Here is a 12860-nt window from a genome sequence, read left to right as displayed (position 1 = left end):
ACCCTTTCCCCACCCTGGTTGTTCCCTGGAAGGAATCTGACTACATGATTCACCTTCCCCAAGCCAGGCATCACAGTAGGCCTGTCAAGTCTGTCACACTTGACATATCATCTCATCCATACACCAGGGACGTCAGCATTATGGACCTTGCTCTACAGAATGGGAAATCACTCAGGTAGTGACGCCTGAGCTTCCAGTAGGAGGACACTTCTCTAACCATCCATCCAGGGGACAGGCAGGACAATCCTGCCTTCCCAAGGCTGGCTTTCAGAGTTCCTGGAACAAAACTCTGAGGTCACTTAACAACCCAGCCAAGCAGGAAGCCACACACATCCCCGCCTTGTTTTCAGGCTTTAATGGCTGTTTCCAGGGTTACCTGGGAGTTGTAAACTCAAGAGCCTGGAGCTGCCAGGCAAGAGGAAGTGATGGGGGACTGGCTGGTTACTGCCCAGCAGTGAGCTAGTCCCTTAGGTCCTGTGATAGACAGGATTGTCTTAAGGAACAGCCTCTCTTAGCTCTTGCCAGCTGTGGCCACGCCTGAATCCAGGCCATTGAGCTGATCCCAAGAGGCTGCAGCAGGGACACTTGGCTATGGTGTACACTAAGTCCTCCCCCTGGCCAGGTGAGCGCCCTGCTGGGAGGAAGCCTGAAATGACGCCTGCCTTTGCCTGCCCTGCCTGCCTTTGCTCTCACCCTGCCTCAGCTGGAGGATTAATGTGACTTCTTCTTACACGTGAGGGTCAAGAGTACAAGGGGCTGCAGCAAACGGTGCTGAAAAGGCAGCTTGAGTCCTATCCTCTACCCTCCTTGCCCTCTGCGACACACACAAACACACACAGATACACAGATACATAACTGCACAGATACACAGACACACACACAGACACACACACACAGACACATATCCAGACACACACACAGACACACAGAGATACATACACAGACACACACACAGATACATACACAGACACACATAGAGACATACACACACATGCACAGACACACACACAGACACACAGAGATATACACACAGACAAACACACATACACAGACACATAGATACATAACCACATAGACACACAGACACAGACACACACAGACACACAGATACATAATGGCACAGACACACAAACAAACACACACACAGAAGCACAACAGCACAGACAGACAGACACACACACACATAGACACACACAGACCACAGATACATCCCCGCACAGACACCCCCTCACACACACACACCTTTATTCCTCACAGAAGTCACCCTGACTCCTTCCTCGCCTCCTTCACCGGTAAAATGAGGTCGCAGAGGGCAAGGACCTTTCATTACACTGTGCCTGCAAGAACTCATTTGTTAGATAAAAGTATAAAATAAGGGGCTAGGAAGATGGCTTCGCAGGTAACACCGTGCACTGTCCTTGCAGGGGAACAGAGTTCAGCCCCCAGTACCCATGTTGGGTGGCTCACAACTGCCGGTTAGCTCCATGCCCGGGGATTTGACGCCCCCTTCTGGACTCTATGGCCATCAGCACTCATACATGCACCAACCTACATATAGATACACACACATGCATAATTATAAAAAGAAAATAAATCTGTATAAAAATGAAGAAATGTACTCCTAAAGTAAAAAGTTTGTTATTTTTAAAGACAAGTTCAAGAGAATACAACAGTCACTTTCCACCTCAATGTAAGAATTTTAAATCAGGCTACTAATTCTTTCCAATTATCTTCAATTTTTTTTCTGGTTACTCATATGTTTCTTGGGATATGATAGGGTAAATAATTTACTAGCCTATCCCAGCAGTGTATTAGTGTTTTCAAACTGTTGCTTTGTTTTAACTGTGAGCCATGAGTAGTCACTGAAGACCTACATTAAACAGTAACTCCCCTTAGTAACAGGCATAGGAACAGCTGGCTTTCTACCTGGCTGAAAGTTCAAGGACAGAGCACTGTCCCTTGTCCCTCCACTGTTTTTCTCTGTGGGCAGCAGCAGGAGTGTGGAGGCCCAGGCCCTTCCCTTTGGGTGGGGAAGAGCCCCCAGTTGGTGGAAACCACAATGCCTTTCATGGGACCAATCTTCCAGTGTCCCTCCAAGAAGTCAGGTGTGGTCCTGGGAGAGTGGCAGAAACTGGGACCTGAGTAGCCAGCTGCTTTCTAGCAACGGGAAAGCTCCTTGGGTCCCTCTGCAGCAGTTCCCACCCTGCTTCATATAAGCACTTTCAGCAGGAGCTGGACCCAGGATTCAGAAAAGCAGGATGGGGCAGAGAGAAGGATGAGACCAAACTCCAAAGTGGCCCAAACATTGTGTTGTTTGAAGATGGGGTGGGATGATTGCAGTAGGGGTGGAGTGACTGAAGAAGGGGTGAGGCGATTGAAATAGGGGTGGAGTAACTGAAGAAGGGGTTGGGTGAGCCAGAGCTCTTATCACCCAGGGAAGGACAGGAATGTAGGTATGTGAGGGCAGTAGACAGGAGGCCAGGCAGACTGGGAGGATGCCAGCCTGCCCTAACCTGCATTTCCCAGGGGTGTTGCAGAAGTATACATGACTCTGCAACTCATTGGCCTGTAGAGGATGGAAGTAGACCACACCCTCCTGCCAAAGGGCCTAACCATGAACAGTTTAATTTTCCAAGCCTTGGTTGTTACATCTCTAAAGTGGGGGTGTGGTGTGGTAGGTCTTTCTGTACACTGTGAATATGTGTTGCTCTCATTGGTTGATAACTAAAGCTGCTTTGACCTATGACAAGGCAGGATAGAGCCAAGTGGGAAGTCCAAGCAGAGATACAGGAGAAGAAGGTAGAGCCTGGAAGACACCATCCAGTCACCAAAATAGCAACATGCCAACAGACTGGTAACACCACAGTAATATGGCAATACTTAGATAAATTGAAATGGGTTAAAAGTAAGAGCTAGCTAATAATAAGCCTGAGCCATCAGTCAAACATTTATAATTAATATTAAGCCTCTGAGTAATTATTTGGAAATGACTGTGGGACTGGTGATGGGGGAGAGTCTTCTGTTTCGTGTTAATTTCATTGGTTAAATAAAGAGACTGCCTTGGCCCTTGGATAGGACAGAAAATTAGGTAGGCAGAGAAGACTGAACAGAATGCTGGGAGAAAGAAGCCGAGTCAGTCAGTTGCCATGATTCTCCCACCCGACACAGCTGCAGTTTAAGATCTTCCCTGGTAAGCCACCTCGTGGGCTACACAGATTATTAGAAATGGGTTAGAAATTATTAGAAATGTAAGAGCTAGCCAATATGAGGCTGGACCTAATGGGCCAGGCAGTGTTTAAAAGAATACAGTTTCCATGTAATTATTTCTGGTAAAGCTAGCCGTGCAGGCGGCCAGGCGCTAGGAACGTAGCCCGCCGCTCCTAATACAACAGACTGGGCAGGATGAAAAGACTCCCATTACAAATGGTGTACCAATGTGAGGCTCTCGAATTACCACAGGGCCCAAGAAAGCTTACAAAAGGATTCTAGAACACATAAACAGAGCCAAAACAGCTTTCTAGTTGTGCCTCTATTGCAGGCTGTGGTACAGAGATGCCATGGCATGTAGACTTGAGGATAGCATGGCAGATTCTCACCACAGTACACAGAGGTGTCTCCGGGCTGTGCAGCATGCAGTGTGGTGGATTTAGCTTTTGCTCATACAGTCAAAAAAAGCTTAAAGATATGCAGTAAAAGAAGTCCAGATGTTAAAACTTCTAAACAGGTTCCAGTGTGTTTTACAATGTGCATAGGCTTAAGAAAGAAAAAAAAAATGGGTATAGGCAATTATCAAAATAAATAGTTTTAAAAAGTAAAATAAAGTCTTTGAAGAGACAACAAAAATAATAAAAAAAAGCCACATAAAGATGGCAAATATACAGGGAGTCTGGATCCTATAAATTATTGTGTTGATTTTGAATTTTTTTTATGGCTGATAGGCAAGAGACAGCTACTGAGAGTCATGGGATTAAAAGAGAGACTAATAAAATATACCATACTAAATATTTTAAAAACGCCTTGACTTTAAAACAGAAGTTTAAAAATTTATCTATGAAATGGAACTTAAAAGATGCATTGCTATGGAGAAGTGGTTTGGCTTTTGTTTCCACAGAAAACAAGAGGGTGTGGACTTGTTCCAGGGTAAGATAGGCCAAATTTTATCAAGGGTGACCTCTAGAACCTTGACAGATAATATCTATCAACAAAGATTATAACTGGTCTCCCCAGGACTTGGCCATTATATCAAATTTCTTTAGGGTCCCCATAAGATTATTAGCATCCCCAGTCAACAAAAAGTAGTCTAGAGAACTACACCCAAATTCCCAAAATATTGCTTATAAATGTTTATTTTCATTTAGGAGGGGTTGGTTATAAATTGTTACTGGTCACAGTCAATCCCTTTCTAAAGAAGAAAGAGGGATATGATATAGAAATTATAGGGGAAAGGATAGATTATTATCATAAAAGGGGGATAGATTATTGAATCTACTTTAATCTAAAAAACAACTGTTAATCTCAAAATACTTTACATTGGTATGGATTTTGGTTTATTGAAATAAATTTAAGGTCAATTTTATTATACTGTATGTATATCTCCTCTCTTATTTAAGGTATGTTTATTCAGGTCATTTAAAATGTAATATATAATTAAAAATACAGATTTATAGTTTGTCACCTATAATACTCAAACTTATAGTCATATAGTTAGTTTTTTTAGATCTAGAAAGATCTATTTCAAATAGATAGGTAATCTTCAAACACTTCAAAGGCCCACAGAATATGGCATTTAAAATATTTTAAGAACTTAGGTGAATAAATAAATGTGAAAAAAAAACTTCGGCTTTTCTCAACAATGAAATGTGTCTGCACCTAGCAGCACCAATTACTTCAAAAAGGATGATGGGAATAGAAGAAACTCATTATGGAGTCTGCCTTCAATGTAGCAAGGCTAGCCATTTGGGCAAGAAACTTGCTTGGACTGCTTGAAAGTATGCTGTATAAACTGGACATGCAGGACACACAGGAAAATGATGGCTAAACTTTACCAAAATAAGACCAGATGGTCCTGCAGTTCCCTGTTTCACAGAAGAAATGGCCAGACATGCTGCAGGATACAGAGGAAAGTAACTGACAAACTCTGCCAATATAGATGGGAGAGTCCTTTAAATTTCTTGTTATATCAAAATCTGCCAGATACACTAGGCCTGTAGACTGAAGATGGATGCCCCAACATTGCAGAAGAACTTTAAGTGACTGTCCAGGCAGTCAGTTGCTTCTGTCATTTCTAGAAATTTTGAAAGTTGCTTGCTTGCACTTCCTATTTACTCAGGTAGTATTATATCCTTCTGAGGTCTTTTATGGCATTGAAACTAGATATTTATAATTATAGTTTTCCTTAGTTATAATAAAAGATAAATTTGATATCAAACTTTAGACACACAAAGATAGAATACATGATATTTTCCTTAATTTTGCCAAATACAAATAGGCTAAATATTGTAACTATAATTCTTGCTTGATAACTGTTTTGTTATATGTAATTTTACTATGTTAAAGTTAAAATCTTCCTTTTTAAATTAGACAGAAAAGGGGAAATGCTATGGGATATCTTTCTGTACACTGTGAATAAGTGTTGCTCTCATTGGTTAATTAATAAAGATGCTTTGAACTATGGCAAGGCAAAATAGAGTGAGGCAGGAAATTCCCACAAAGATACAGGAGAAGAGCAGAGTCTGGGAGATGCCATCCAGCCACCAAAAGAGTAACATGCCAGCAGACCAGTAATGCCATAGCCACGTAGTAATACTTAAAGTAATAGAAATGAGTTAGTTTAAATGTAAGAGCTAGTGAATAATAAGCCTGAGTCATTGGGCAAACATTTATAATTAATATTAAGCCTCCAAGTTATTGTGGAAACAGCTGTGGGACCAGGCAGGACGAAGTCTCTGATTATAGGGGTGCTTCCAGGTGGCTTGAGAAATCACTTATCACAGGAACCATTGCCCAGTGAGGTTTGCTGGCCATTATTACTTTAGCGTTTATTGTACATGTGTGCTCATGTATGTGTATGTATGTACTCATTCATGTGCACACAGGGAGGGCAGAAGTTGATATTAGGAATCTTCCTCTAAGCTCGCAGCCTTTTTTTTTTTTTTGAGACAGGGCCTTTATCCCATCAGCTCAGCTATGCTGGCCTTCCTCTGCCTTCCCCAGGCTCCACTGAGCCTGGCCTTTTACGTGGGCCTTGGGATTCGAACGCATGTTTGTACAGCAAGCATTTTATCCATTGAGAAAGCTCCCTAGCCCTTGTTTGTAATTTAGTTAATGCACTCTACAGAAAGGACACCATGACCCAAGAGCTGTACTTATCTCTACATGCTGCAACACAGGAAAAAAAAAAGTCATCTTCAAATCATGCAAAACAAGTGGAACGAAGCAACCTAAAAATAACGGGCATTTGACATTTAAATGAGGAAAGGCAGACACACAGAAGAGAATCTTACCCATAAATGTCCAAAACACCAATAAAAGTGTGCTGCTTGCCTGAGAAGTGCAGGGCCTGGTTGATTCTCTCTACGATGAAGTCGAACAGGTGAGCGTAGATCTTTTTGGCCAGTGCGTCCCTGGCATTGATGGCCTGAGGCCTGGTCATGGGCTTTACCACTGTCTCCGAGGCAGTCACGATTTTCCTATTGCATAGCCACTGAGCCACTTTGCCAGTCTCCAGGCCCAAGAGCTCACAGAATACCTTCAGGTGACTGTCATCTTCCTTCAAGGCACAAACACAAGCCCCATCAGAGCAACCCAGCCATGCAAAGTGAACACTGCCCCATCTAGCCAAGGCCCCTGTGCGAGAAGAGGAGCTGTGTGAAATATCCATGCCTTGTGAGTGACAGCAGGCCCCGAATAGGGCAGGAGGCTGTGCAGACTCTCCCCCTGCTGCGGGTATGCCTGGAGACCTGGCTGCTTCACCTGCAGAGACACAGCTGTCCCTCCCTGACCAGTCACACTCTGGTCCGCAGAGGGTTGTGCACCAACCCAACCCCACCTAATGTGGCCAGGATTCCCCTAGGAGATCTGCCCTGGAAGGTGCCTAGACATTTTCACCAGATGGACCTGGTGTCTCAGCTGGTGTCTCAGCTGACACCAGGGCTTGTGGGGGACTCTCCTGATACACAAAATGACTTTTTCTCTTGAGTCTGAACATGAGAGAGGCCTTCTGGCCTGCAGACAGGGGCCAGGGGATGCTATTTACAGTTAGCCAGCATGCACTGTCCCCAGCTCTTGTCACTTGGCCAGGGAATGTGATTACATGTGACTGAACACCACCCTTCCTCCCAAAGTGGGCAGTACCTCACATAGAGACTGCCCTTTAAATGCTCAGAAAGTGGAAAAAAAATTCTAAGCCCCAAACGGTCCTGCTACTTCCTCCTCGCTCCTCGCCCACATCCTTCCAACTGCTACCACACCAACACAACACTTCCTTCCGGCCTTGCCTGACCTCATGTCTGGGTAAGGGATTGGCAGAGCCCTTGTCTAAGGAGGGACCAAACCCTTGATGTAAAAAGACTCTGTTAGAGGGCTGCTGGGGAGGAGAGGTACAGAGGCAGCAGCCTGCTGCCTTAGGAGGAGATAAACGAGTTTGTATGTGTGTACACAAAAGCCAGGACCAATAGTCATAAGACTCAGTGTTTCCAAAGGTTTAACTGGGGCTGGAGAGAAGGTGCAGTGGTTAAGAGCACTGGTCGCTCTTCCAGGGAATCCAGTCTGAGTCCCAACACCCACAGGACAACTCAGAACTGTCTGCAACTCTAGTTCCAGGGGATCTGACACCCTATCGGCCTCCTGGGGCACCAAGCATGCATGGGGTGGACAGACACACATGCAGGCAAAGCACTCGTACACATAAAATAAAAATAAATAAACCCTTTGTTTGTTTAAGTCTTAGAATTCTTCTCTAAGATCCTGCCTCCATCGTAAACCCGGTGCGACAGAGCTCAGTGTGGCCATGTTTGTTGGGTGGGAACCATGTTTGCTCCATGGGAGCCATAACCACATTATATTCAGCTCTTCCAATATCCCAGTCATTTAGGACTGGAAAACTCCGTGAGGTCTGGACACTGGTGGAGGGAGGGACAGTGTATGTGAGAGGTGAAGGAGGGACAGAAGTCCATCCGGATCGTCTGGTCACCGAGAGACTGGGAGAGATGTAAGGAGGAGGGAAACCCATTGCCTAGCCTCAGCCTAGCGTAGCTTCCCTACTCTCTCCACATCACCCCTCCCGTGAGGTCAGAGCTTCTTGTTTGGTTGATGCTGTTTCACAGAGCTTACATCCTGACACACGGTAGGCTTCATAGATGGTTGTGGAATAAAAGAACACATTGCACGCACACGCGTGCGCGCACACACACACATGTGCACACGCGCGCGCGCACACACGCACACGCATGCATGCACTGCGCCAGACATGCACGCACTGTGCCAAGGGAGTAAGATAAACCCCGGAAAGCTTTCTTCCTTCTTCCTGCTAAACCAGTCTGCCTAGCAGGTCCGACCACGGCTGGTGCTCATCCATGAAGGCAAACCAACTGTGAGCTGTGCCACTGACCTTCACACCCAGGAAGGGCAAAGTGAATGTGACTCTTACACTGACTGAAGACCTCTCGTTGCTCACGGTGGTGACCTGCACATTACCCAGATGTAGGATGGCAGCGAGAATCTTGAAAACATCCATCTGAAAATCTTCCTTGAAACCTGAAAGCAATCATTTCCCCTGTCAGGTCACTGCCATTCTTCGATGCCCACAATACAGCACCTGGACTCTTCCCAGACACTCCAGTTCCCGTCCAAGAGCTGAGACAGGGGTGTGAAGTGGGCTGGTCACGGGACAGGGGTGTGAAGTGGGCTGGTCACGGGACAGGGGTGTGAAGTGGGCTGGTCATGGGACAGGGGTGTGAAGTGGGCTGGTCATGGGGCAGGGGTGTGAAGTGGGCTGGTCATGGGGCAGGGGTGTGAAGGAGGTTTGTCATAGGGCAGGGGTGTGAAGTGGGCTGGTCATGGGACAGGGGTGTGAAGTGGGCTGGTCATGGGACAGGGGTGTGAAGTGGGCTGGTCATGGGACAGGGGTGTGAAGTGGGCTGGTCATGGGGCAAGGGTGTGAAGCAGGCATAGAGACAAGCTGTTCCCAGTTCCTCCCCTATATTCGAATGCTGTAGCCAGTGGGGCTTCCTCTCTCCTGGGCTGCTGGAGAGTTCAGTGTTTATCTGTGGCTGAGGGTAGAGTTCAGCTGGAAGAGTGTTTTTGCCTAGCATGCAGGGGGCCCTGGGCTCGATTCCCAGCATCACATAGACCAGGTGTAGTGGAACAGTCCTGTAATTCAGGGAGTAGGAACAGGAGGATTAGAAGCTCAAGACCATCCTACACAGTAAGTCTGAGGCCAGACTGGGTTATTAGAGACCCCATCTCAAAGAAAGACAACAAACCTCAGAACAAAACAGGAATGAAAACAAAACCAACTCCTATCTAAGCAGCTGTTTAATCAGGTTCCAAGAATTTGGTGTAATTTATACATTTAATTTTAAAGATTTTCTTTTCTCTTTGCTCATGAACTTCCAGAATCCTCCTTAAGGTGAAACAATGGAGGATTCCATTTGTCCCCAGTCCCCACGGACCAATCCCTGTGGATCAAGGCAAAGGCTCTTGTCTCTGGCTGGGCCTGCTTAAGGGAGAGCTTTAGAAGGAGATAAAGGAGGAGGAGGAAGGACAGGAAGAGGAGCAGGAAAAGGAGGGGGAAAAGAAGTAAAGTTTGGTGGAGGATGCTCTGCGCATGGCTGTGTGACCTCACAGAGGTTTCTGTTCCTGGCCTGGCACTGAGTTTACCTTAGTCTCCTTCCAGGCTCACAGAACAACACTGAGTCTGGACAGGTAGACGCAAGGAACAGTTCTGCCACTCTTCCTAGGTCCCTGCTGTCCGTGGTGGCTTCCCAGACCTCATCTGCATTCTCTGTGTTGGTCCTTTTAGGCATGAACTCTCCCTCTCTGGTCCTGTCTTGACATTGCCATATAATACCCCTGGGATCCTGACTGATTCATGTGGAATATACGTAGGGGGAACTGGCTCATTTCCTGGTGCCGAAAATAAACCAAGCCAGCTGCTAGGAAGATCATGTGTCTAGCTGCCAGTTGTAGAGTGGGCTGTGCTGGTCAGGATGCAGCCATGCGTGCTTGCGGCAATCTGTGAGCAGGGAGAGATGCTGAGGCCCTCCCACCACGGTCTAAGACTCTGGTCCATGCTGGGGAGAGAACAGAATGGAGACCAGCACCGTCCCTGCTCCCGGCATGCCAGAGAAGAGCAGCTGATGCCACCTAAGCTTTCTGTGGAAGAAACCTGGGGGTCTGCATCATCAAGGGGGTCAGATTCCCAAACAATCTCAAGACCCAGCAAATCTTCTCTGCTTTGCTACCCAGGTGCAGAACGAGGCTATGAGTTGGCCCATCCTAAATCCACCCCATCTCTGATCTGCTGGAGCTTGTGAAGGGGCAGGTTGAGCAGACCCAAAGCTCCAGTATCTCCATGACACAGGGCAACAACAGGAAATCTAAGAGGAGTCCCCGTGAGGGCCCAGTATTGATGGTAACGCAGAGACCAGAGGGCCTTGAACCAGACCAATGACTCTGCAATGAACACTTGCAAGTAAACATTTATGAACTAAGGTGTATGCTGTGTGACTGACTCACTATGTTACATTACAGCTTCCAAAAAGAGATTTTTCCTTTCTTTCTCTCTTTTCCTTTTTTTTCCCCTTTAAGACGGTGTGTGTGTGTGTGTGTGTGTGTGTGTGTGTGTGTGTGTGTCCTGGATGTCCTGCAACTAGCTGTAGAGTAGGCTGGCCTCGAACTCACAGAGACTCACCTGCCTCTGCTGGGACTAAAGTCGTGCACCACCACTGCTCCCCCTCTCTGTATTCTCCTAAATTTTATTTTGTTTTATTCTGAGGGGAGACTGAAGGGGCAGAGAGCAGATACGAAGGGACAGGGAGACGAATAGGACCAAGATGCATGATGTGAAAGACACAAAGAATAAATAAAAAGAAAGTAAAATATACAAAACTTCTCTGCTTCAAAGATGAATGCTATCAGACCATAAATACACAGAGGATTTCTGCTCACTGGGTCTGGGATTTGAATGACAGGTGAGCCTGGAAAACCTGCAGGTGGCTGACGTGACAGATGACGCATAAGTGGCCGAGAAAAGCAGAGGGAGCGACAGAGCCTGGAGCACCCTGCTGGCTTTTTGTCATCTTTAACCAAATCTCTTTGACCAGGCCTTTCAGAGACAAAAATGTGCAGCCTCACTAGCATGGCCAGTGAAAGAACTGTAAACCTCAGTAAGTCAGGATCTTCCGAGACAAAGTCACTCCAACATCAGACACCAGGGAGTGAGTGTGCCAGCTCCCGTCCCTGGAGCCTGCAGTGTGGGCTTATTGCAGAGACCAAGGGCCACAACAACAGCCAGGGCAGGATCTCTGCAGGAAAAGGGGGGGGGGCTGCAGAATGGCAGAAATGGTGGCCACGATCTATATCTGTATGTTTGACAAGGCAGTGCCCTAGCAGTTTGAGGAAAGAGCAACCAGCAGACAGCAGCCCTGAGTAGCAAGCTTATTGGAAACAGCAGACTCCATCCCAGTCACTGGCGGAGGCTTTCGAAGCCTCACAGTCCAGCGGTGGACCCGGCCATTAGCAGCCCTAATAGATGACTAATAGATTAATGTTCTTCGCTCCTCTATACAATGCTGGGAACCGTCTCTATGACACTAGGCCTATGTGTAGGGCTGGCAGTAGATAGAAGCAAGCCAGTGTCCCCCGATCATGTTCTTTATTCTGAAATTGTATTTATTTTATGTGTGTGAGTGTTGGCCTCCATGGATGGAAGGGCACTCATATTTTTGGTTGTGAGCCTAGCCTTTAATGGCTGAGCCATCTCTCCAGCCCAGAAGTGCACTCTTGAGTGCCTTGTGTCCTCAGAGTTCAGAAGGCAAATCTCATTTCTTAGAACTGGAGTTAGAGGTGGTTGTGAGCTGCCATCTGGGTGCTGGGAAGCAAACCTGGGTCTTCTGGAGGAGCAACCAGTGCTCTTAACCACCGAGCCGTCTCTCCAGCTCCCCAGCCATGTTCTTACATGCCCTGAGCGTGTGCACTTCCTCGGCCAGCATGAAGTTGCTTACCCAGTAGTGTGAAGGTCTTCTGAGTCTCCACCATGTCCGCTCTGTCATCCACACCTTCAATGACAGTGTTCCCTCCCATTCTTGTGTAGTTGAACTCTTCGGCACTCCCTGGGACAAAAAGGACAATTAATTCTACCCACAACTCAGAATTCTGGACATACATGGCTATTGGAAATAAAGAAAGGCCAGGCATGGTGGCTTTCCTCCACTTCCCAGAGCTAAGTCCAAGGTTTGGGCCTGGGCTACATCATAAAATCCTGTCCGAGAGAGGGAGAAAGATGGGAGTGGGGAGAAGGAAGGAACAAGAAAGGAAGTTCATAGTTAATGGGCACTATCAAGCACTTTACGAGGCGATTGTAAAAAACAGAAGCCGAGAATCAGGAAGATGAAGGCCTCATTCAGGGTCCCGCATTTCCAGCAAGGCAGGGGAATAAAAGCGGGACCGAGGGTAAAGCCCTTGTTTTAATCCCTAACTCTCCTGCTCCCACCTCTCCTGGGGTTATAGACGTATACACCAGTCTGCTCTAAGCTGGGGATTGGACCTGGGGCTCCACTGAGATACACTGGCTGCTCCTCCAGAGGACCCAGATTCAATTCCCAGCACCCATATGGCAGCTCACACCTGTCTGTAACTCC

At 46.7% G+C, this 12860-nt stretch overlaps 1 protein-coding gene across 4 annotated transcripts in view; it reads right to left on the bottom strand.

The window, feature by feature from the left end:
- Myo5c (myosin VC) overlaps positions 1-12860 on the bottom strand; it is a 76992-nt gene that overhangs the window by 43910 nt on the left and 20222 nt on the right. For all 4 annotated transcript variants that reach the window (XR_007589378.1, XR_007589379.1, XM_050126919.1 and 1 more), the window contains exons 8-10: positions 12225-12332; positions 8648-8754; positions 6504-6769 (exon numbers count right to left, since the gene is read on the bottom strand). Coding sequence is in view for 2 of the 4 variants with exons in the window: in XM_050126919.1 (XP_049982876.1) it covers positions 6504-6769; positions 8648-8754; positions 12225-12332 (481 nt within the window). In the remaining 2 variants the exon portion in view is untranslated. The remainder of the gene's footprint in view (positions 1-6503; positions 6770-8647; positions 8755-12224; positions 12333-12860) is intronic.

Source organism: Alexandromys fortis, unplaced genomic scaffold (genome assembly GCF_014885135.2).
Source record: "Alexandromys fortis isolate MF-2015 unplaced genomic scaffold, M_Fortis_MF-2015_v1.1 scaffold_22, whole genome shotgun sequence".
NCBI classification, from domain to species: domain Eukaryota; kingdom Metazoa; phylum Chordata; class Mammalia; order Rodentia; family Cricetidae; genus Alexandromys; species Alexandromys fortis.
This window is presented reverse-complemented; position numbering and strand designations above follow the sequence as displayed.